Consider the following 24,100-nt stretch of genomic DNA (forward strand, 5'->3'; position numbering starts at 1 on the left):
CCATTGTTCACATCATTCTGGTGAACCCCCTCTGCACCTTTCCAAAGCCCCCACATCTTTCGTGTAACGTGGCGAACAGAACTGCATGCAATAACCATAGTCCTATAAAGCCACATCATGACTTCCAGACTCTTGTATTCAATGCCCCAACCTGTAAAAGAAAGAATATCATATGACTTCTTTACCACTCTATCTACTTCTGTTGCCACTTTCGGGGAATCATGGACTTGGACTCCAAGATCCCTCAGTCCATCAATGCTGTTAAGGCTCATGACATTAATTATATATTTTCCCCTTATATATGATGACCCAAAGTATAACAACGCATACGGATTAAACTCCATCTGCTATTTCTTAGCTCGTTTCTCTATCTGATATACAGTATACTGCTGTATACTTTGACAGCTTTCCTCACAGTCTGCAATCCCAGCAATCTTGGTGTCATCTGCAAACATACTAACCAACCCATTTACGTTATGTCCAAGTCATTTATATATATATATATGACAAACAGCAGAGGTCCCAGCACAGACTCCTGTGGAATTCCACTGGTCACAGACCACCAGCCTGAATATTGTCCTTCCACCGGAACCCTCTGTCTTCTATCTGTAATCTAGTTCTGAATCCATGGGGCCAAGTCATTGTTAATCCCATGCATCTTAATCTTCTGGATCAGCGTAACATAGGGAACTTTATCAAATGCCTTATTAAAATCCATGTAACAACATCCAGATTCAGATTCAGATTCAAACTTTATTGTCATTGTGCAGTGCACAGTACAGAGACAACGAAATGCAGTTAGCATCTCCCTAGAAGAGCGACATAGAATATGAGCAATAAATAAATATATTTACGTGCAGTCATAGCAGTGCACGTCCCTCCATCCATCGCCCTACTCTCACTGGCCAGCTTTGTCACCACCTCAAAAACTCAATCAGATTAGTAAAACATGATCTGCTGTGTACAAAGCCATGCTGACTATTACCAGTTAACCCATTCCCAAACCCAAATCCTATCTTAATGACTTCTCTCCAATAGCTTCTGTATCACCAATGTGAGGCTCACTGGCCATTAATTCCCTGGATTCTTTCTACTTCCATTCTTTAATAAAGGAACAACAGTAGCTACTCTTCAGTTCTTCGGGACCTCGCCTGTAAGTAGAAAAGATGTAGAGATCTTTGTTAAGGCTTCCCGCAGTGTCCTCTCTTTCCTTTCTCAATAACCTGGGATAAATTCATAGGGGGGGGCGCTGCAGTGGCTGCGCCTGTCAGCAGCGCGTTAGTCTTTTCAATTTTTAGTATGTTTTAAAGTATGTTTTAAAGTTTGTTTTAATGTTCCTTTGTGTGTCTTGTGTGGGGGGTGGTGTGGGGGGGGTAAGGGGGAAACCGCTTCGGTCGCCTCCTCCATGGAGAGGCGACTTTTTCCAGGTCGCCTCCCCCGTGGCCTAACAACGAGGATCGGCGCGGCCTTTTCCGGAGACGCGCCCGGGGGCTTCAGCAGCGGGCGCAGCGTGGACTCTCGGCGTGGAGCGGGCGAGCCCTCGCTGGAGGGGAGCGCTCCGTTTCGCTGGCCCGCGGCAGTCGGCAGCCTGAAGCCGCGGTCTGCAGAGCTCCAGATGGCGCGGCGTCCGCAGCCCGGGATCCCTCGTGGGGGACCCGGGGGAAGAAGAAGCCATCACAGCCGGCCCGCGGCCAACCTACCGTGGGTGCGGCATGGACTTACCATCACTCCTGGAGGGGAGCTTCGACCATCGGCCCTGCGGTCTGCGGTGCTTCTGGCTGCGGCGCGGCGGGAACCTTAAATCTTCAACCGCCGGCCTGCGGCCTACACCAGCCTGAAGCCGCGGTCTCCGGTGGGGAAGAGCCGATCCTGGACTTACCTTGACTTTGACTTTGTCCCTTACCATCTGGACGCCCGCAGCAACGGCTGCGGAGGGTGAAGGTCCCGACCACGGGGGGAAATGGAGGAGGACTGGCCAAGTTCTGTGCCTTCCACCACAGTGATGAATGCTGTGGTGGATGTTTGTGTTACATTTTTATTGTGGTTGTGTGTTCTTTATTATTGTACCGCTGCTGACAACCCAAATTCCACCGACCCTGGTTGTGTGGCAAATAAATTCTATTCATATTATTCATTCATATTCATATTCATTCATTCATTCATAAATTCCATCAGGTGGGGATTTATCCACCTTAATGCTCTTCAGGAGCCCCAACAACTCCTCCTTCTTAATCTCAAACTGCTCTTCCATATTAATATTCTCCACATTGATCTCACTGTCCTCCATGTCCTTCTCCTTGGTGAAAACAGATTCAAAATACTCAGGTAAGGGCCTGTCCCACTTGGTGATTTTTTTAGGCGACTGACGGTGACTACGACAATGGAATTCACTGAAGTCAGCACCAGCGATAGCCCACGGCACCTGGCGACAACCTACGCCATCCTGGCGACAACCTACGACAACCTACGACAGCATCTACGTCAGGAGAAGTCAAGCTACGACAAGCCCATGGTCGCCGACTGTCGCCGAAAAGCTTTGATCATTTCAAAATCCAGCGGCAACCAGAAAAACGCTACGACTCTTTGGTCGACTGAGGAGACTACTTACGCCATACAGGCGACAGCCCGGCGACCGTGTGGCGACAGCCTAGTCGCCGGCAGTCACCTAAAAAATCGTCAAAGTAGGACAGGCCCTTTAATATCTCGCCAACATTCTGACTTCAACCACAAATTCCTTCCTTTATCCTTGAGCAGTCCCACCTTCTCCCTGGTTACCGTTTTGATTTTAATGTCGATATGAAAAACATTGGGATTTTCTTTAATTGGACTTGCCAACCCCATTTGGTCGTTTATTTTGGCCCTCCTATTTGCTTACCAGAGTTCTTTCCATCTTTCTTTATATTCCTCAAAGACCCTGTCTGATTTCATCCTTTTAATCCTTGCAGGCGCTTCCCTTTTCTTTTTGAGCAAATACACAGCTTATTTGGTCATCCTTTGCCAACCATATCACTCCCTCTATGCTAGTTCTGAATTTCAATCAATTGGCCTTTAAATGACTCCCACGTGTCAGATGTGGAATTACCCAATAACAATTGCTCCCAGTTTACCTTCCCGAGCTCGTGCCTACTAATGTAGTGGTTTGCCTTGTTCCAATTTAATACTTTACTGCAAGGTTCAACAGTCTCCCTTTACAAACCAATATTAAGTCTTATTAAGGCTGAAGAAGGGTCTCGACCTGAAACGTCACCCATTCCTTCTCTCCAGAGATGCTGCCTGTCCTGCTGAGTTACTCCAGCATTTTGTGTCTACCTTAAGACTTATGGAGTTGTGATCACTATCCTCAAAGACTTCTCCAGTCAACTGGCCAACACAAGGTCCAGTATGTTCCCTTCTTGGGTTGGACTGTACACATGCTGTTTCAGAAATACCCTTGTATACACCTCACAAATTCTGCCCCATTAAGCCTTTGCTGCTGAAAGCCTTTCCCCAGTCTAAATTGGGAAAGTTAACGTCACCCATTAAGATAACCCTGTTGCTTTGGCATCTTTCATTAATCTGTCCCACTGCAACACCAGTCCATCACACCCAGTCGGATAAACTAAAATTTCTACATTTATCTCTTTAAGGGCCTGTCCCACTTGGCCGTCATTTGCGCATCACGCAACCGGTGTCACTACACGCCATGCGTGTGTAATGCGCTACATGCGCACGTAATGTGCACCATGCGTGCATCACGTGCGTGTCACGACGCACGCCGTCGTGCGTCGTGACGAGTAAATGATATCTCGTGAATTACGTGCAAATGACAGCCAAGTGGGACAGGCCCTTTACTCTCTCGTTTCCTCTTTACACCTTGGCACCTATTCCATCCATATGTTAATCAACCTTCCCCCTACTCCTCACCTGTATCCACCTATCTCAAGCCAGGCTTTCTCCCTTCCCCACTGCGTTTCCAGCTTTCTTCTTTCTCCCCCGTACTGCAATCAGTTTGAGGAAGAGTCCCGACCCATAACATCTCCCATCCTTTAACTCCACAGACGCTGCCTGACCTGCTGGGTTACTCCAGCACTTTTGCTCAATATTCAAACATCAGCAGTTTGTTTGTATCTCTGTTCTCTCTCTATTGTTGTTTCTGTCTCCCATAATATTTTACAGAGATCTGTATTTTGAAAATCCATAAGATATGACTTTGATCTGATATTCACAAAAAACCTAAATTATATTGCAATGTTCTATTTCTCTTGCATTGATTTGTAATTAAGTTAACGATAGTTCATGATTTAATTCAATGAAATCATATTCAATTATCCGATTGGCCCTTAATCAACTGTAGTTCGTGAATGAAGTAGAAAATATGCCCGCATTGTAATTATTTAATCAATACATCTCTGCACGGAATCAGATTTCTTACTATGTAACATTGTATTTGAATCATCAGTAAGTTAAATCATTTCAGCTACACACATTACCCGAATTGGAATCCAATTCATAAATTTCTCTCGCAAAAACACAAAGTGCTCAGCGAGTCAGGCATCATATGGAGAGGGAATTGATAGATTACATTTCGGGCCAGGAACATTCAGAATGAAGAAGCGTCCAGACCCAAAACATCACCTGTCCAATATCTGCACAGTAGCTGCCTGACCTGTTGAGTTACTCCAGCACTTTGTGTTTTGCACAAGATTCCACCATCTGCAGTTCCTGGTGTTCTCATAATATTAATGTTTTGGGTAATCAAACATTACCACATTGAAAATGAGAAACGCATGAAGGGATGTGTAAAACAAATGAATATCCAGTTCAGATAATAAGGAAATGGCATCAATTGGCTCCTAACTTACCATTTTATATGAGCAGAACCCACACTTCTTTAAGGAAATTTACATTTAGGAATGATCAAAAAATTGAATCCATAAAGATACTTTAGTGAAAGTCTATAGAATGCACAGGGCTCAAGACAGGTTCAATTCATTTAAGGGAGAACGAATGTTTCAGCAAAGTAGAATATCTATTTCCTCAAACAACAAGAAATATCGTCAGAAGAGAAAATTGAAAAGAATATGGGGTTAGTTTTGACTGGTGGAACACTTAAAAAGGTAGATACATTATGTTAAAGTTCTGGTCTAATTCTAAGTAGGTTTCCTTATCAAACCTGCTACTAACTGAACATTAGCTAGCTGCAGAAGGTGGGTAGGGAGCGATACTAACGTCCTGACCTTGTAAAAAGTTCATTTTTAACATTTCCTTAACATAACTGCACAGGATGTAACTTGTACGTGACACATTTTAAGCTCTACAAACGTGTTCCTTTAAAAATCAACTGAGTTCTAATTGTGCCGTGAGGATCTTAAATTTGCATGCAGATATGGTCAACCTCTCACCTTAGTTGGCACTGTAGTTACCAAATAGTAGACGCAGTGAGTTAGTGTTTAGAATACTTTACCTTATGCCAAAAAAATGTGTAGTGACTATTTCTGCTGCCTTTTAAGGAAGAAAGTTCCAAAATCTCTCCCCACTGAGTCCGCGCCGACCAATGATCACCCCGTACACTAGTTCTATCCTACACTAGGGACAATTTATAGAAGCCAATTAACCTACAAACCTGCATGTAATTTGGGATGGAGGGAAAAAACTGGAGCATCCAGAGAAAACCCACGCGGTCAATGGGAGAACGTACAAACTCCATACAGTCAAGCAACCATAGTCAGGATTGAACCCGGGTCTCTGGCACTGTAAGGCAGCAACTCTACCACTGTGCTGCCCAAATGCCATCTTAAATAGGGTGACGCTTCATTTTTAACAGTGACCCCTAGTTCCAGATTTCACCACCTACCCTCCCCCCTCTCCCACCCCCAAGAGGAAACATACACAGTGCTCATTCTTGACCCTCTAAGTCTATATCTAACTTACTCAAACATTCCTGATTAGAAACGCCTTTCATCCAGGAATTAACCAAGTGAACCTTATCTTAACTGCCTTCAATGTAAGTATCTCCATCCTAAACTAAGACCAAAATTGTGCGTATATTCTCAGTGTGGTTCCAGTAGCAACCCGTGAAGTTGGAGCATGAATTCACTACCTCTGTACTCCAGCCCTTTTCCAATGAAGGCACCATTCCAAGCACCTTCTTAATTGAATGCTTTACCTGCATATTAAGTATGGCTTTGGACAGTTTCCTGAAAGAAAACAATTTGTGGAAATCTAAAATCAAAACAGAAAATGTTGGAGATACTCTACAGATCGGTAGAGAGAGGAAATAGCCAACATTTCAGGTAAATGACCTGCCGAATGTTTGCAGCATTTTCTGTTCTTATTTAGGCAGATGCTCGTAAGAATACACTCAGATCTCTCCGAGCACAAACACTTGCACAACTTTTAAATACAGAACCCCATGCGATGCTACCATGTGGAATCTTATCAAATACCTTGTTGAAGTCCATATTGACAACTTCTACAGCTTTGCCCTCATCAACCTTTTTGTATACTGTATCAAAAATTCAGATTCATGAGATGCAATCTCCCACACACAAAACCACGCTGACTTTCCCTAATCAATCTCTGTCTATCCAAATGCATATATGTCTTATCCTCAAGAATACTCTCCAGTTATTTGCCAACCACAGATGTGAGGCTCACTGGCCTGTAGTTCCCAGGATTTTCCTTGCAGCTCTTCTTGATTAGAAGCACAACATTAGCCAGCTTCCACTCTTATGCCACCTCACCCATACCTAATGACGATTCATATATCTATGCCAGTGCGCCCGCAATGTCTTCTCTACCTTCTCACAGTGCCCTCGGATATTTCTGATCAGGACAAGGAGATTTATCTACCTTTATCTCTTCTGACCAAAGTGGATAATCACACGTTTCCTTATTTCATTGTATTTTACACTTCCAGCAGCCAGCTTGCATTCTGACACTGCATGGAGCAGAACACTGGCAGAAACTGCACATTGATACAACAGGCACAATTGGCCCGCAATCTGGACCGGGGCCAAGTATCACACAGCTCAGTAGAAAAGAGGGATGCTCACAAGTTGCTATAAGATGCCCTCTCATCCTTCTAAATTCCAGTGAATACAAGCCCAGTCGACCCATTATTTCATCACATGTCAGTCCCGCCATCCCGGGAATTAACCTGGTGATAAGTCTAAACTCCACAACAAGAAGTCTACAACTGCCAGGGAACGAGCAATAGACTTGAGATCCCCAGCTGCCTATTGTTTTACTTGCACTATAATGTACCAGAGACCATAATCAATGGTCTGGTGTTTTACTGCCACTTAAAACTGCAGTAAAACTGAAATAATTCTGCAGTATAGGAATGTGCCCATATATCATCTACCTTAGTTTCACAAGTGGACGGTCATGTGCACTAACTCTTTTAAAGAGAAACCCCATTAATTCCCAGAGGTCACATTGATCTCACATGGGGATAGGATCAGAACACGAGCCCATCGCAATGCAGAAATATAAATTTTGAAAACTATTCAAATTGTGCATAAATCAAAATTAGGTATTGAGTAGTTATACAGTAGGTGCCTGTATTCTTAAGGACCATTCTTTGCATCCTAAGGAACTATATGGGCATACACTGATCCAAAATAAGACCAAGAAGATAAATATTAAAAGATTAACAAAATAGTATGAATTAATTTTTTTAAAGAATTACTTTAAAAGGATAGGTGGCACAGTGGCACAGCGGTAGAGTTGCTGCCGTACAATGCCAGAGACCCGGGGTTTGATCCTAACTAGGGATGCTTGTCTGTACAGAGATTGTACATATTCCCTGTGACCATGTGGGTTTTCTCCGGGTGCTCCAGTTTCCACCCACATTCCAAAGACATGCATGTTTGTAGGTTAATTGGCCTCTGTAAATTGTCCCAAGTGTGTAGGAAAGAATAAGTGTACAGTGATTGCTGGTTAGACTTGGTGGGCCAAGGGCCTGTTTGTGCGGTGTATCTCTAAAAGACCACCTGGTGGAAAGAATATGAGAAATAGTCATAGAAACCATAGACAAAAAATGTCCACAACCATTTCAGTTGTAGGCTTGCAGCTGCAAACTCCAGTAATCCACAAAACCATTATTCTTTTCTATTTATGTAGTGTAGAATGCATCATGTGCAGCAGGTAAGGAAGAAAATAGTGTTGCAGATTGGAATTGCGTTTGAGGCCTAGGAATGTAGAAATATATGAAGTAGGAACACAACAGGCCATTCTGATCTTCAATCCTGCTGCACCATTCAATGTGATTTGCTTTTAAGTTTAAGTGACACTGCATGGAATCAGGTCCTTTGGCCCACCGAGTCCTCGCCGGCCATCAATCACCCATTCGCGCTAGTTCTATGTCATCCCATTTTCACGTCCACTCCCTACACATTAGACGCAAGTTACAGAGGGCCAATTAACCTACAAAGCTGCACGTCTTTGGGATGTGACAGGAAACTGGAGCACCCGGAGGAAACACATGTGGTCACAGGGTGAACATGCAAACTCCACACAGACAGCACCCAAAGTCAAGATTGAACCTGGATCTCTGGCACTGTGAGGCAGCAGCTCTACCAGCTGCACCACCGTACTGCATTTGTGAATGATCACTGATTATCACTGATTATGATTGATCTGACCACTGATAATCACTGATCATCTAAATTCAGTCCTTTTTTTAACCCTTTTTTTAAAGGAAAAAACAGAGACTTTGAGGTTTGCTTCAAGATACTTTATTGCATGATATCATGGAGAGGTGGCGGCAGTTAACTGTTCACAGGTTCTCTGACCGCAGCAGAATTAGCCGACAATTATACAGTGCAGTAAACAACTTTTTTTTGTTAGATACAATTATACGAAATCATACTTTGTCAATTGCTATATGTTTTCCTGCTACTAGGATCTATTACATATGTATTAATTATTTAATTAGTCATAATACACTTTTTGTTTATGTTAATCTTATTCAACAACAGATGGTTAATACAAGTAGGGGCACCGCATGACGGCAGACTCTGCCTACAGTCTGTCTGTTTTTCTATCTTTTTTTAATTTTAGTTTGTTAAAAGTATGTTCTGGAGGACTTTTTTTGTATTTCTATATGGGGGAGGGGGAGAGGGTAAGGGGGAAACCATTTCCCAATCACTTCCTGGCGAGGACGCGACTATTCTCCGAGTCACGTCCTCGTCCCCCTATCGCGGCCTACCAACTGGATTGGCGCGGTCTTTCTTGCCGGAGATCGGAGACCGGACCAGAGCTACAGCGGCGGCACTGGATTCATCGCGGAGCGGGCGATGCCTTACCTGGGATCGCCGTTTGAAGCTCCGGAGTGTTGGGCCTCCTGCTTCAACATCGCGGAGCTGTGGTTGCAGAGCGGGCAGCACTGACCAACATCGCGGAGTCCTGGGATCCTTTGCCGGGGTCGCCAGCGTTGAATCTCCACCCAGCTCGGCCTGTGGACTTCGGGAGCCGCGGACTCCGGAAAGAAGTGGCCGATTTTAATACTAAATATACCACCAATAAGATTTCTTTATATGCAGATGATGTACTTTTATACATTACTAATTCCCAAGTTAGTATTCCAAATGTACTAAACGTTATAGAACAATTTGGTGCTTTTTCAGGTTATAGAATAAATTGGAATAAAAGTGAAATTATGCCAATAAAAGCTCAAGACCCTTCTCAACTCCAAAGATTTCCCTTCAGAATTGTTACCGAAAAGTTTAGATATCTCGGAGTTTACGTGACCAGAAAACACTCCTCTCTATTTAAAACAAATTTCCCACCATTAATTACTAAACTATATGCCTACATTCAATTTTGGAAAACACTCCCTATTTCCCTAATAGGTAGAGTAAATGCCATAAAGATGATTTTCTTTCCACAACTCCTATATTTATTTCAATCAATACCGATATATCTCCACAAAAGTTTTTTTTAAATTTGATTCTACTATCACTAACTTTATTTGGGACTACAAAACCCATAGAATACATAAAAGACATTTGTGCAAATCCAAAGAAAATGGAGTATCATCTCTTCCTAACTTTCTTTTCTACTACTGGGCGACTAACATTAAAAATATAATCTTCTGGATGGACGATACATGTCAACAGGTAAATTGGTTAAAAATGGAGAGGGAAGATTGGTTGCCTTTTAACGTAGGCTCGATTCTCCTATCTCCAATACATCTGAATACGTCAACGTATGAGCAAAATCCGATAACACACAGTACCCTACGTATCTGGAAACAGTTGAAATGAAGTCTTAAACTGAGAAATTTGTCTCTCCTTCTGCCTATTGCTAACAATCTGTTGTTTAAACCGTCTACTTTAGATAGGGTGTTTGTTCAATGGAAAAACCTAGGAATTAATACTGTGGGAGACCTCTATAAGAAGGGGACTTTCTATTCTTTTCAAGAACTACAGGAGAAATATCAATTGAAAGCAAACAATCTTTTTAGATACCTTCAAATCCGAGATTATGTGAAAACATACACACAAGATTGTCCGTTTATGGGTCCAGATATATTAGATGATTGTCGGAATAGACATGCCGATACAAGTAAGTTGATATCTTACATTCTCTTAAATGTTGATACCCCACCTTCTGAGATGTATTGGCGAGCTTGGGAAGACGAGTTGGGTTTAACTATTTCTAAAGATATATGGGAGGAAAGCCTACTATACACACATTACTGTTCTTTAAATGTCAGGCATTGCCTGATACAATTCAAAATAGCCTATACTATTCAAAGACTAAATTGAAAAAGATCTTCCCAACTGTCTCCTCTATCTGTGATAAATGTCACCTCCAAGAAGCTACCTTAACCCATTCCTTCGCATCCTGTATAAAAATACAAAAGTTCTGGATGGGAATATTCGATATCATCTCTAAAACACTTAAAATTCAACTGGAGTCAGATGCAAAACTAATCATTTTAGGAATGTCAGAGGGCTGTTCTAAGGTAACGACATTCCAAAGACGTTTCCTCGACTACGGCTTAATAACTGCGAAAAAAACTTATACCCAAATTCTGGAAAAAAATAACAGTTCCCACAGTGAAGATGACCGAAATGACCGAAACACTACATTTAGAAAAAATTAGGCTTGTTTTGGCTGATAAATCAGACCAATTCTCCAAAACATGGTCTCCTTTCACTGAATTTCTTCAACAATAGAATGGTTGAACACAAATTTAAAACCGATGCTTGGGTTGGGTGAACGGGGGGGGGGGGGGGGGGGGGGGGGGAGGGGAAGGGAAGGATAGTGGGACATATCCCTCTGTTTTTTCTTTTCTCTCTTCTCGCACTTCTTTGGCAGTTCAGGGGTCTTTTCTTCTCTCTTTTTTGCATCTTTCTTCTTTTACTTCATTCTTTCCTTTTTACTTTTTTTTTCCGTTTCATGTATCAATTTATAAAATGTTAAAAATGAAGCTGCACAAAATTGTATAATTGTTATGCCGATTGCTTTATTCTTGGACAATTGCTTCTAATAAAATAAACATTAAAAAAAAAGAAGTGGCCGGTTTGGAGGTCCAAGCCGCTGAGTGTGTTCTCCCGTTCCGGAGTTCTGATCATCCCAGCGAGCGAGCCTGAACATCGGGCTGCCCGTAGTGGCGACTACAGAGGGCTCGGGAGGCCCCGACCATGGGTGAACAACAGGGGAGGAGGACTGAACTTTGGTGCCTTCCCTCACAGTGGGAAACTTTGATACCGCTGTGTGGGGATGTTTATGTTGAAGACTATCATGTTCTGTGATCTTTATTTTATTCGTATGTCTGTATGGTGACCACAAATTTCACTGCACCAATTGATGCATGTGACAATAAATGTCTCTTGTCTTGTCTTTTGTCTCAAACACAATACAAGGGCATTTTGACATTATTCTATCTCATCTTCATGCAGACCATGACACTGCCCCCTCTCCGAGCCAATCATAAGCCCCATTTACTGCAATGTTTCTACGCTACTAGTGGTAGGGGGTGCAGGTGGTCTACCCAGCTATTGCTGTTGTGTTTTTTTTATCACAATAGCTACCAACATTCCAGTTAACTATTGTGAACCAGCATTCAGTAACTTTCGACTGAGAAACAGGCTTCCTTATCAATGTCCTAATTTGTGTGCCTTATTTACCATGCTACACATTCCCGGTAAACAATTTTACAACTTATCAAAGCCAATTAACCTTAAAACCCTGTATGTTTTTGGAGTGTGGAAGGAAACCGGAGCACCCAAAAACAAACCCACACTGTCACAGTGAGAATGTACAAACTCTGTACAGATAGCACCCGTAGTCAGAATCGAACACGAGTATCTGGCGCTGTAAGGCAGCAACTCCATCCCTGTGCCACCGTGCCTCCCGGCGCTGCTTCTGTGGTGAAGAACTGAGCTGGGTGCAGCATCAGCAGCAACGTGAGGCAGCAGGTGAAGAGTGTTAGGCGCTCCCCCCCCCTGGTGAATGCTATGTACTTACCTTTCTCTGTTTCTCTCCCGAGTACAGGCCTCGTGGCTGTGAGTCTGGAATCAAGGGGTTAAAGGCTCCTGTACCCGATTGGCCAAGCTGCGTCAGGTGACGGGTGACTCATCTGAAGCTTAAATACCAGAGTTTCCCAGGATTCTCTCTCTTCTTCGTAGACCCTGACTTGTGAGCAGCCTGCTGGTGTGAGCTGAGGAAGGCCTGGCCACATGGCATAGAACTTTGTGTAATTTCACCATTACTTGTTAACAAATATTGAATTGGGACAGATAAGGGCTGACCTTAGTGTTTTCGGGTATTTTGTTTCAGGGTTATATCTCTTTAGGCAGGTTTTAGAGTTTCCGGATCGACGGCCCATTACGTGGCTGGCTGGAGCACTGTTTAATTGTTTGTTAGTCCATCCCTATCCCTGACTGGGTTGTTTGAATCAGGTTTGGGTTTTGTGTTCCATTGAATAATTAAAACAATTTTTGAACTTGAACCTGGTTTTTGAATTATGTTACGCGGCTCTGAAGTACCTGCATTCGGGAGTCGTAACAAAGAGTGTAGCTTCCATCAGGAAGTTGGGATGGGGAACTATCAGGAAACCAGTGATTGCGGGCTTGGCAGGACAGCTACAGGGATGAGTGATTGGGGAAACAAGGTGCAGACAGAACAAGACGGATTTCCAAAGTGACTTGAAACAACCTTGAAACTGGATTCACTTCACTCCAGGATATATAAAAAGATAGTCACCTTCCCAAGATATTGTATATGCAAAAGGACACAAAGTGTTGGAGTAACTCAGCGGGTCAGGCAACATCTCTGGAGAACATGGATAGGTTACGTTTCGGGTTGGGACTCTTTTCCAGATACTGCACGTTGTATGTGCAGTTATATATTACCATGCATTGCATTACTGGAGCTGTTACAATAATGGCCCTCATTTGGCTTCTCCTGATCATGAATATCATTCCACTGAGCTGTTCATGTAGTGTTTGAATGGTCTACTTGAAACGCTGGGTTTATAGGGTTTATCGAGGAGGAGGAGCCATCTTGGGGAACGGCTGCTTACCAGCAGCCGTCCGTTTAATTCACTTTTTTTTTGTAGTTTTAGTGAGTCCTGTGCTTTGTTTGTGGGAGAGATAGACTTTTTAATGTGGGGGGGATAGGAGGTAACAATATTTCTAGGTCCCTACCTGGTCGGTGAGGCAGCTTTTTCTCCGGGCTGTCCCGTCGACCCGTCCTCGTGGCCTACCAGCGGGCGTAGAGCACCGTTTCCTGGCGGGGACCGCCCAGCACCTTGGCTTCGGTGGCGGCACAGCACTGGAGCGCTATCACGGAGCAGAGCGGGCGATGCCTTGCCTGGGTCGCCGCGCTGGATCGACGCGCTGGAGCTCTGGTGAGCTGTGACCGCCGAGTTCATCACCTCCGGGTTGCGGGTCTGCGGAGCGGAGCGGGCGGCACCGACTTCAACATCGGGAGCCTGGGAGCTCCAAACTGGCGCAGCCTTGTCAGCTTCGGAAGCGGCCGTTCCAGATGGCCCAGCCGCTGAGAGGACTCTCCCGACGCCGGGGCAACAGCACCCGGCCAGAACGGCCAGGAACATCGGGCCTCCGTAGAGGCAATAGCGGAGGCCTCAATAGGCCTGACTTTGGGAGAACTGAGGATGGGGACTGGACATTGTGCCTTCCCCCACAGTGGTAACCATTGTGAGGGGATGATTTTTTGTGTGTAAGTGAATGTTTAGTTTGTGTCCAAGATGGCTGTCGGAAGGGAGAGTGTACGCTGGCGCGGTTTAACTGCCGCTTCTCTCTCTTCACATTGTGTTTTTGATTTTTTGTCTTTGGATCGAATTCTGTCTTTAATTCTGTCTTTATTATTTATTTTACTCCGATTATATGTTTTTTTACTCTTGTTAATTTCTGTAAGGTGTCCTTGAGACTCTGAATGAGCAATAGACCTGAAATCCCCTGGACAGGAAGTTTCAATTGCTCACTTTGTCAAACTAATCCATGAGAAGAAGGAAAGTATTCCAAGATAATAGCTCAATGGAGAACTCAATGGAATAACAACACTTCAAGCAGAGATATTATCATCTACCCTCTGGAACCAGCATATACTGTAGACCAGACAATAAAAACAATATGGGTAAGAAAGAACTGCAGATGCTGGTAAAATCGAAGGTAGCTACAAAAAGCTGGAGTAACTCAGTGGGTGAGGCAGCATTTATGGAGAGAAGGAATGGGCGACGTTTCGGGTCGAGACCCTTCTTCAGACTGATGTCAGGGGAGGGGGTGGGACAAAGATAGAATGTAGGCGGAGACAGTAAGACTAGTGGGAAAACTAGGAAGGGGAAGGAGAGAAAAAGCAAGGGCTATCAAAAGTTATAGAAGTCAATGTTCATACCGCTGGGTGTAAACTACCCAAGCGAAATATGAAGTGCTGTTCCTCTAATTTGCGCTGGGCCTCACTCTGACAATGGAGGAGGCCCAGGACAGAAAGGTCAGATTGGGAATGGGAGGGCAAGTTGAAGTGCTGAGCCACCGGGAGATCAGATAGGTTAAGACGGACTAAGCGGATGTGTTCAGCGAAACGATCACCGAGCCTGCACTTGCTCGGCGATCGTTCCTTCTCTCCATAGATGCAGCCTTACCCGCTGAGTTACTCCAGCTATTTGTAGCTACAAACAATATGTGAGCAGTCCTGGACTAAATAGGAATCAGACAAATAGGATGCTGCCATCTTTTACTCTATTACAAATGTAATCACGTCCTAGTTGCTCCTGCAGCAATGAAAATCAAACAATGAAATGTACTGTCAAAGTTTCCGTTCAGTTTAGTTTATTGTCACGTGTAGCGAGGTACAGTGAAAAGCTTTTGTTGGGTGCTAACCAGTCAGCAGAAAGACAATACATGATTACAATCGATCCGTTTAGAGTATACATGATAAAGGAATAAAGTTTAGTGCAAGGTAAAGCCAGCAAAGTCCGGTCGAGGATAGTGCGAGGGTCACCAAAGAGGTAGATAGTAGTTCAGCAAAGACAATCCCCTCTGATATTTTCCTGTGTGTACAGCTGACATCCATGCAGCCACAGCAAGTATCATGACTTAATTCTATAGAGGACACACACTGATCACTGTGTGATTCAATTAGGCTTCAGTAGTGCCCAGAATATACGTCAAGATGGAAATTCCTTTTGTCTCCATTCCTTCCACTAACATCAAGTGTTCCCACAAACATCACTACATGTCCTTGGCCGTCCCATGTTATTTACAGTCACAATGCTGTCTTCAATGCCAGACAACTTGTAAAGCCACTTGCTTGTCAAAAATCATAACTGGTGCAGAGAAGAAAACAGAATCGAATAACTATTCCAATATGAATGTAAATTGAAACTCAACACTGTACCATTATGCACAACACTCTATGCCTCTGAAATTGTTTGATCTACTTTACTACCTGGACCAACTGATTGTATATCGATGATGCAGACAATGGATGCTCAGATTCATGCCCTGTTAATTGAAATGTTCTTCAAAGGACATAAAGTGCTGAAGTAACGCAGCAGGTCAGGTAACATTGCTGGAGAACATGGATAGATAATGTTTTGTGTACAGTCTGTTCCACCCGACCATCTAGATATTAGGGCTACACCTGTTGTGCAAGAAGAATCAGTAGGAAGAACGGGAAACTCATTTGTTCCGAGAGACTGCTTCAATGTTCTTTGTCACCATCATCCTCTGATGGTCCCTGTAACTCTCTGCAAGGTTTGGGCTACTGAGCACTTTGCTGCAAAACATTCAGGTGTTCAGCAACCCAGGATATTTTTCATTATATCAAAGGTGGGGTTCATAATGTGCAATCCCTGGTGTGGATCTGCATGCATTCATTCAGTTGCTATATTGGAGAGAGCGGCCATTCTTTGCATAATTAAAGATATCATCACAAAGGCCTCTGACCCTATATTCCTCGCAGTCAAGGCAGGCACTCACAATCCATCCATAAAGTAACTAGGATGGACACAAAGTACTGGAGCAACTCAGCAGATGAGACAGCATCTCTGAAGAGAATGAACACATGACGTTTCGGGTCAGAATCCTTCTATAGACTGAAAGTAAGGGGTGGGGTGGGGAAGGAACTAGAGATAGAAAAATACCTTTTCCTTAGTGTTCCCACCCAAAATGTCACCTGTTCCCTTTCTCCAGAGATGCTGCCTGACCCGCCGAGTTACTCCAGCACTTTAAGATGCTTGCCTCCATCACACATGCTCTTTGCTGATGCTCTTGACGTGTCCTGTGTTGACTGCACTAGAGGAGCAACTAAGAACAGCGAGGAGTTTCCTTCGACGTCCTACATGGACATGCCCACATTGTTCCAAATGTGTTAACTCAGATGTAACATAGCAGACATTATGTGTAAAATCACATTTCAGTCCTAGTGATAGATAGACACAGAGTCTTGCACTCAGAGTTGGGGAATCAGCAATCAGAGGACATAGGTTTAAGGTGAAAAAGGAAAGATTTAAGGTGAAAAAGGAAAGATTTAATAAGAACCTGAGGAACAATTTTTCCACACAGAGGGCCGTGAGTATATGGAACGAGCTGCCAGAGAAGGTACAGTGGTTGAGGCTGGTGCTATAGCAACATTTAAAAGACATTTGGACAGGTTCATGGATAGGAAATGTTTAGAGGAACATGGGCCAAACGCGAGCAGGTGCGACTAGCATAGATGGGCCTTTTTGTTCAGCATGGGCAAGTTGGGCCGAAGGGCCTGTTTCCCTGCTGTGTGACTATGATAAAATTGAAAGTTTTCATGCTGTAACAACGCATCCACGGAATGAGTGACATTATCTGAGGACTGATCACTGACTGGCACCCTCCTACTGTACCTTCTGTGGGATGGGTGGAGGTTCTGTGGAAGGTCGAAGAGGAGCATTCGAGCCATCGAATTGAGAATCTTAAGACATTACTGATACAAATGATTACTTTTCACTTGCTGCTCACATGCAGTCAGAGAATAACAATCTTTTCCTCAATGTCAGCAAGACCAAGGAGCTGATTTTTGCCTTCCGGAGGAGATAGCCGGGGATCCATGAACCTGTCTTCGTGGACAGTTTCAGTTTAGGTTTATTCTTGTCACATGTACTGAGGTACAGTGAAAAAGCTTTGCTTTGCATGCTATTCAATCAGATTAGATCAAACTATGTAAAAATACAATCAAGTCAAACTCAAGTACAATAGGTAGTGCAGTATAGAGATACAGAGTGCAGAATAGAGTTGCAATGCTCAGGTGCCATCTCGCATTGTTACAGAAGTCATCAAATTTCATGCTTCCAATATCCTTTCAAATCATGCACAGAAATTTATTTTTGTGCACTGCTTCATGATCACACCTTCCAGATAATCTGGAACCCAAAACCCCAGACAAAAGAGTTTCTGTAACAATGCAAGATGGCATCTGAGCATTGCAACTCTAAAGTCCTACTTTACTCAGACACTTTTTTACCTAACCTATTCCACTGCTGCCTGTATTAGCTGCAATCACACCAGAAGATACATTTCCACCCACCGCTTCTCACTTTCAGTGCTTAGGACCATCAATTTATTTTTATGGTGTTCTTTGCCTCTCAGCAAAACGCAGATAGTGTTCTCAACCTTCATCAGTAATAAACAAACTGTAAGTACAAACCAGCTACAGCCCACAGGAAAATGTGACATAAAATGTGGATTCACCAGGAGAAAACTACACAGTGTTCCATCTCTATATAAAGCCAGACGTTTCCCTTAAGAGTTAATACCAAGAGCCTGTCCCAGATTGCAAAATTGTACTTTAGGCTCAGTTCAAACCTGTCGTAAATGAATCGATCTGTTTTGGTTAGATTTTGGATACTGGCATCAGAATTAAATGTTTGATGCAGAAGGATTGATTTGAACAATTTTTGTGGCTGTTTGGAAAACAGAAACGGAAAATGCTCAGTACACTTACCAGGTCAGGCAGCTTCTTCAGAGAAAGAAACAAAATTAATGGTTCAAGTCCAAGTCATCTTCTATCTGTGCACATTGCAGCCTTCCATACTCAAGCTCAAAATCTCCAAGTCTTGGTAATCTGTTTTTGGTCGCCAACAGGATTAACAGAAGCATCAGGAAGGCAGGCTCCGTCCTGGGGCGGAGTTGTATTCATGGGAGATGGTCTTGGAGGGGAGGATGCTCCTCAAACTGCAGAACATCTTGGACAATACTGCTCACCCCCTCCATGACACACTGGTCGTCAGTACCTTCAGCAATGGGCTGGTTCCACCAAGATGCAGGATAGAATGCAACAGGAGATCCTTTTTCCCTGTGGTTTTCAAACTGTACATCTCCTCCCCCTTCTGTCATGGGGTACACTGACTTCACCCCCCCCCCCCCTCCCCTGCCTCCCCCCCCCCCCCCCCCAATCTTTACACATCCCCAATCCTTTCCACTCGTTACTTTAATTTAATGTTTCATGTATCGTGTATTTTATGACTGTTGGCAGTTTAATTTCCCTCCTGGGATAAATAAAGTTCTATCGTATCATATCATTGCTTTCCGTCACTGTCCAAACTTGCCACATGTGCCAGTTCCGTCTGTCCTTTCCGTTCCATTTTTCATCTCTCCCTCTCTCTCTCTCTCTCCTGCTTATCCTTCATATTATGAACAAAGTACTACGCATCTCTCCCCCACCTTCTGTGCAACCAAAAACTAACGTGTTCTCTTCTTTCCATTCCTGGTGAAGCCTCTCAGATTTGACACACTACCTCTGCTTCGCTTTCCACAGATGATGCCTGACCTACTGAGTGTTTCTGCTATTTTCTGTTTTTATGTCAGATTTCTACTATTTGCAGATTTTGTTATTTTCATTATCTCCACAATATGGCCTTGTTTGGCCTCATAGTGCTATATGAATGCACTCCATTAGTTATGATTTCATATGGGGTGCCTAGGAAACATCTTCTAGAAATGTTATTGCTTGATGAACATATTTGTCGAGACCTCAGTGGAGACTGATACAGTGGTTCCAATATGTTTCTGAGTGTGGATTTGGCTGAGTTTGGCCAACATTGGTCAGATCACCAAGGTCTGCACCAATGTTCCTTTGTCACTGATTTTTAATACTCCCTCCATATTCTCTTTCAAGAGAGCCAGAGCAGAGTATGTATGTTAATAGACTGGTGATCCAGAAGCCTGGCCTCATCTATATGCAAACATTCAAATCCCATCATGATATTTTCACTCGGTTAATTAAATAATCTGGAATAAAAAGTGTGCATCAATGGAGACCATGAATCCATAAAAACATAATTGGTTCATTAATATCAGTTGGAGATGGAAATCTACAGCCATTAGATAGACTCAAAATGTTGGAGTAACTCAGCCGGACAGGCAGAAACTCTGGATAGAAGGAATAGGTGACGTTTTGGGTTGGGACCCTTCTTCAGACCGAATGACTGCAGTTACTCCAGCATTTTGTGTCTATCTTCGGTGTAAACCAGCATCCTTCCTACATATTTTGTCTACAGCTATTAACTACTCTGCCCCATATCTGATCGCAGACCCAGTGTGATTGACTTCTGACTTTTGAAATGATGCTGCAAGCCACTCGGATCAAGGAATGTCGCAGATGTGCATTAAATACTTGTCTTGCCACAGTTACACAGAGCTCATGGATGAAAAGAAAGACCACATCTGAAAAAAGTCTCCACAGATATGTACATTATGCAATAAGATTTCTAGAAGATGGATCCTCAGCACTTGTACTAAATCACAACTATCTGAGCCTTCATACATCATTATGATTAGTAGTCAACAAAAAAATCAAAACACAATAAACATTGCACTATGGAGGAACACTCACAACTCACAAGGGAAATTTATTACATCACAACAGTTACTTTTTTTTTCATTAAAAAAATGATCTGGATATTTAAAAAAAGGTTCTCTTACCTTTTCAAGAGAATCAATAGGTTTTACAATATCGTATCAGTCACCGTTTAGGCCACTATTTTTTACATTTATGAAAGGTTTTGCCAAGGAGATTCATTACTGTAGGTCCTCAGATTTGAAAACACCTCTGATATAATTACCCAAATTTACAACCTATCTGATTTCAAGTAAGAAAAACCGAGTTAAGGCTACTTACACAATGTTTAAGCTCATATGTAATGTCCACACTAGCTTTACCATGATGAATTTACAGCCAAAAGAGTTTATGCAGGTGAATGAGTCAATTATAATGAGAAGATTGAGGAAAAAGCTGATTTACTTCAACAGAACGATATAGTTTACTGCAACCTATGCTCACACAGCAATCAAGGATAGGTTGTACAGTTTTTCAGATTGAATCATATATAATGCATTATTATTGGAGCTATGCAAGAATTTCCTTTGTAGGCCACTGGTAAGCAGTTAAGAGCTTTTATCATTTGCAGCTATGCAACATCTTGGTGCGTGTTATGAAAGTTCATTTAATGACTTTAAGACTTTGCAAGTGATGGAAGTGAAGTTTCATACAGCCCATGCTCATAGTGCAATGCTCTTTTTAGAAAAGGAGGAGAAGAATGTGGAACAATAGAAAATAAAGCCTAATATGGCCACAGACAAGTCATAAAAGTTCACTTTGCTCAATACTTTGTGACTTGCAGCAAGTATTCAATTGATTGTTACAAAGTGAAGCTAAATTAATTTGGATCACACTGTAGAAGCATGCATGAGCAAGCTTATTTGCTAGACTATTGAGCAACTGTACCAGGGACTCACCTGCCCCAATATCACAACAGAGGATGCAGAAAATTTCCAATATAGTACATAAGAATTGACATACGAGTATAAGTTTTTCTTCTTCCATGAATTCACAGGTTTTAAACAGTCCAAAATAATTTGTAAGCACTTCCATGAGAATAGCAGGCAAAGTAATGTCTTGTGAAAATATTAGCCATTTGTCTGTTTAAATCAGTTACAATAATTTCTAAACTTGCACCAATGCAGCACAAACTCAATAGAGCAAACTTATTTTCCCATTGTTGTGATCAAGAAATATCCACCCTAGAACAACAATAAAAAAATGGCATAATATTGTCAAATTGCCACCTTTTAACAATAAGCTTTGCAATATGTCTAGTGGCAGATTACAATTGTACCATCACATTCTTAATAAAACAATTGGCATGGCAATATGAATGATTGGATGGCATTCTTAATTATAACACATATGTGAATAATTATAGTCGCAGCTCCAAACACAACTAGACAACATTTCTTTCACGTGGTGAATAGATCAAACAGGTCAATTAATTTTAGGCCATGGGTTTGAAAATAGCAAAGACACACAAGAGACTCATATTGGATCCCATTCCTGCAGCATTATAATAGACTCTGCATCTGCAGAGAGTTGTCAATAGAGACCTTCCTTCATACCTACTCAAAAAAATGGTCTCTTTATTCTATGCTTATTGTCCACAGAGTGATCTCACTGATCTTTTTATTGGCAGGTATATCCCAAAAGCCAAAGTTTAATTTTACTGCCACTAAATAGGACATAATCCTCAATTAAAATATATACTGTAAAATTTGAAACTATTCCAATCCACTATGTTAATCCATAGAGTTATTTACCGATGTTATACTGTATTGTTATTTTTGCTGATGTGACATATGTTTTAATGATAGTGTGGACAGAAAGGACAATGAAAATAGAATAAACTGGAGTGATAGAAATGGGCCAAAATAAAACTTTTACTCACAGTTTTGAAGTCCTTGTGAGTACATTGCACTCCCCGGAACTTGCAGTACAGCATCATATCCTTGAGACTATGCCCAACGCGGTCATAAAACTCATGCATATTGAATACCCTTGGCTTGTAATGCTTGAAATCAGCTTTCTTCTTGAGAACTTTCAGCACAAGGGGATCAGCCAGCTGGGGGCTCTGGATCTCCAGGTGGACGTTGAGCAGACCCAGGAGCTCGCCAGCGTGGTAGAGATCATTGGCCGTCAGCTTCGAAAAGCGAAACTCGTTCAAGTTGCAGACAGTCACGGCGGGAAAGACCAGGTTGTTGGCGGCCACCTCTTCCAGCTTGGCGACGTGCGGGTACGAGAAGTAAAAGGCCACGCGTTCCGCGCATTCGACCACGAGTAGGCCCAGGGATCCCATAAACACCACAGTCCACATGAAGCGACGCATGGTCATGGGCCCATAGACAAATATGTGTCTGATTCCGTGAAGGGATGACGTGTTGGCAAAGGCATGGATTGTGGACGGCTGCAGACTCCCCTCACTGCCTGTGCTGTTCTCTTTCTCCTCCATCTATTTATTTGTATGTGTGTGAGTTCACCTCTCTTCCAGCTGCTCAGTGCACTTAGAGCGTCAGTTTCATAAAGCAGTTGTTTTTTTCCTCCTTTTTAACCCTGTTTTTGGCTGGTCTAGCTGGCCCTTTGTGTGGGGAGCAGAACATGAAAACCTTTCACAACAGATAGAAGCAAAACTCTTGCCTTTGACTTCCACAGCACCATCAAAAAGCCTTCGTCTGTTTGGAAGCAGCGGGGATGGAAAGATAGTGTGGGAGGGATGAAGGATCCCACCAATCGTATCAAAGATTCTCCAGCTGACAATATTCCTGATGAAATACTTAAAACCACGAAGCAGTCTGCAGTCCGGTAGGTTGAGAAAATGCTCTGCTCAATGTCCACAGGGATGTCAGCCTTGTAGAGATGATTTATAAGAGAACAAATCCTTAAATTGATTGCTTGGCTTTTCTTTTCTTTTTCTTATTGTGGTGTTTATTGCTGGACTCCAACCACCTCTGGGCACTTTCCTGACGCTCTCAATGTGATTCCAGGATCCTCGGACAGTGAGAATGGATTGCTGACTGAGAGAGAAAGAGAGCGAGAGAGAGAGAGAGCAAACAGATAAGGAGGGAGTGAGGAGAGACAATCTGCAAGTGAAACAGCAGCAGCAGCAGCGGCAGCAGCAGTGGCAACAGCAGAAGGCTCCACAGACTCACAATGAGCACATTAGTTATATTGCTATCCCAAGCTTTCCAGAGCCTTCAAGCAAAAAGCAGTGCTCTGATGCAAATTGTTTAAAAAAGGTAGCATATGCAATTTGCATGCCGATTAACTTTACAGAATGTTGAAAGGAAATAAATTCATCAAAAACATAAAATAAACCAAAGAAACAGTCAGTACTTGACGCCGAGAGCGAATGACATTAGCAAGCACTCATTGATCTGTTGCATCTGGTGTTCGTCTGTGTGGAGTTTCGGGCTAAATACATCATCCAGTTGAGGGAATTACAACAGCAGCTTCCAGTGGTGTCTGACTGGGAGCTTGCCGAACAGCAGAGCACAGGAGGGGAAGCCTGTATTATCGTGTGTGCAGAGGCGTTTATATTTGTTTTAGTGCTTACACTCATCACGTATAACAACTAACCAAGCCTTCTAAAATAAAGCAATCATGTATGCCTCACTTGCATTAACCCTGATCCAGGTTTAAGCTGGCTGCTCAAAATGTTGCATTAACCTCCTCAGACACAACTGTAGCATAGATTTTGCCATTCTTAACCCATTACTGTAAGTGAATCTGGTCAGTCGAGTGCATGTATCAGTGCTGTGCTGCATAGAATTTAAGGGAAAGCACC

General features: G+C 42.9%; 1 protein-coding gene across 1 annotated transcript; it reads right to left on the minus strand.

Moving 5' to 3' along the window:
* Positions 1–2,155: 2,155 nt before the first annotated feature.
* LOC116981747 (acid-sensing ion channel 2-like) lies at positions 2,156–22,977 on the minus strand. The gene is made up of 2 exons (XM_033034798.1): positions 22,208–22,977; positions 2,156–2,296 (listed from the first exon to the last, which is right to left on the minus strand). The coding sequence occupies exons 1-2, from the start codon at positions 22,766–22,768 to the stop codon at positions 2,156–2,158; spliced, it is 702 nt and encodes a 233-aa protein (XP_032890689.1). The 5' UTR covers positions 22,769–22,977.
* Between the last annotated feature and the right edge of the window lie 1,123 nt (positions 22,978–24,100).

This window comes from Amblyraja radiata, chromosome 16 (assembly GCF_010909765.2).
Source record: "Amblyraja radiata isolate CabotCenter1 chromosome 16, sAmbRad1.1.pri, whole genome shotgun sequence".
Lineage (NCBI taxonomy): Eukaryota > Metazoa > Chordata > Chondrichthyes > Rajiformes > Rajidae > Amblyraja > Amblyraja radiata.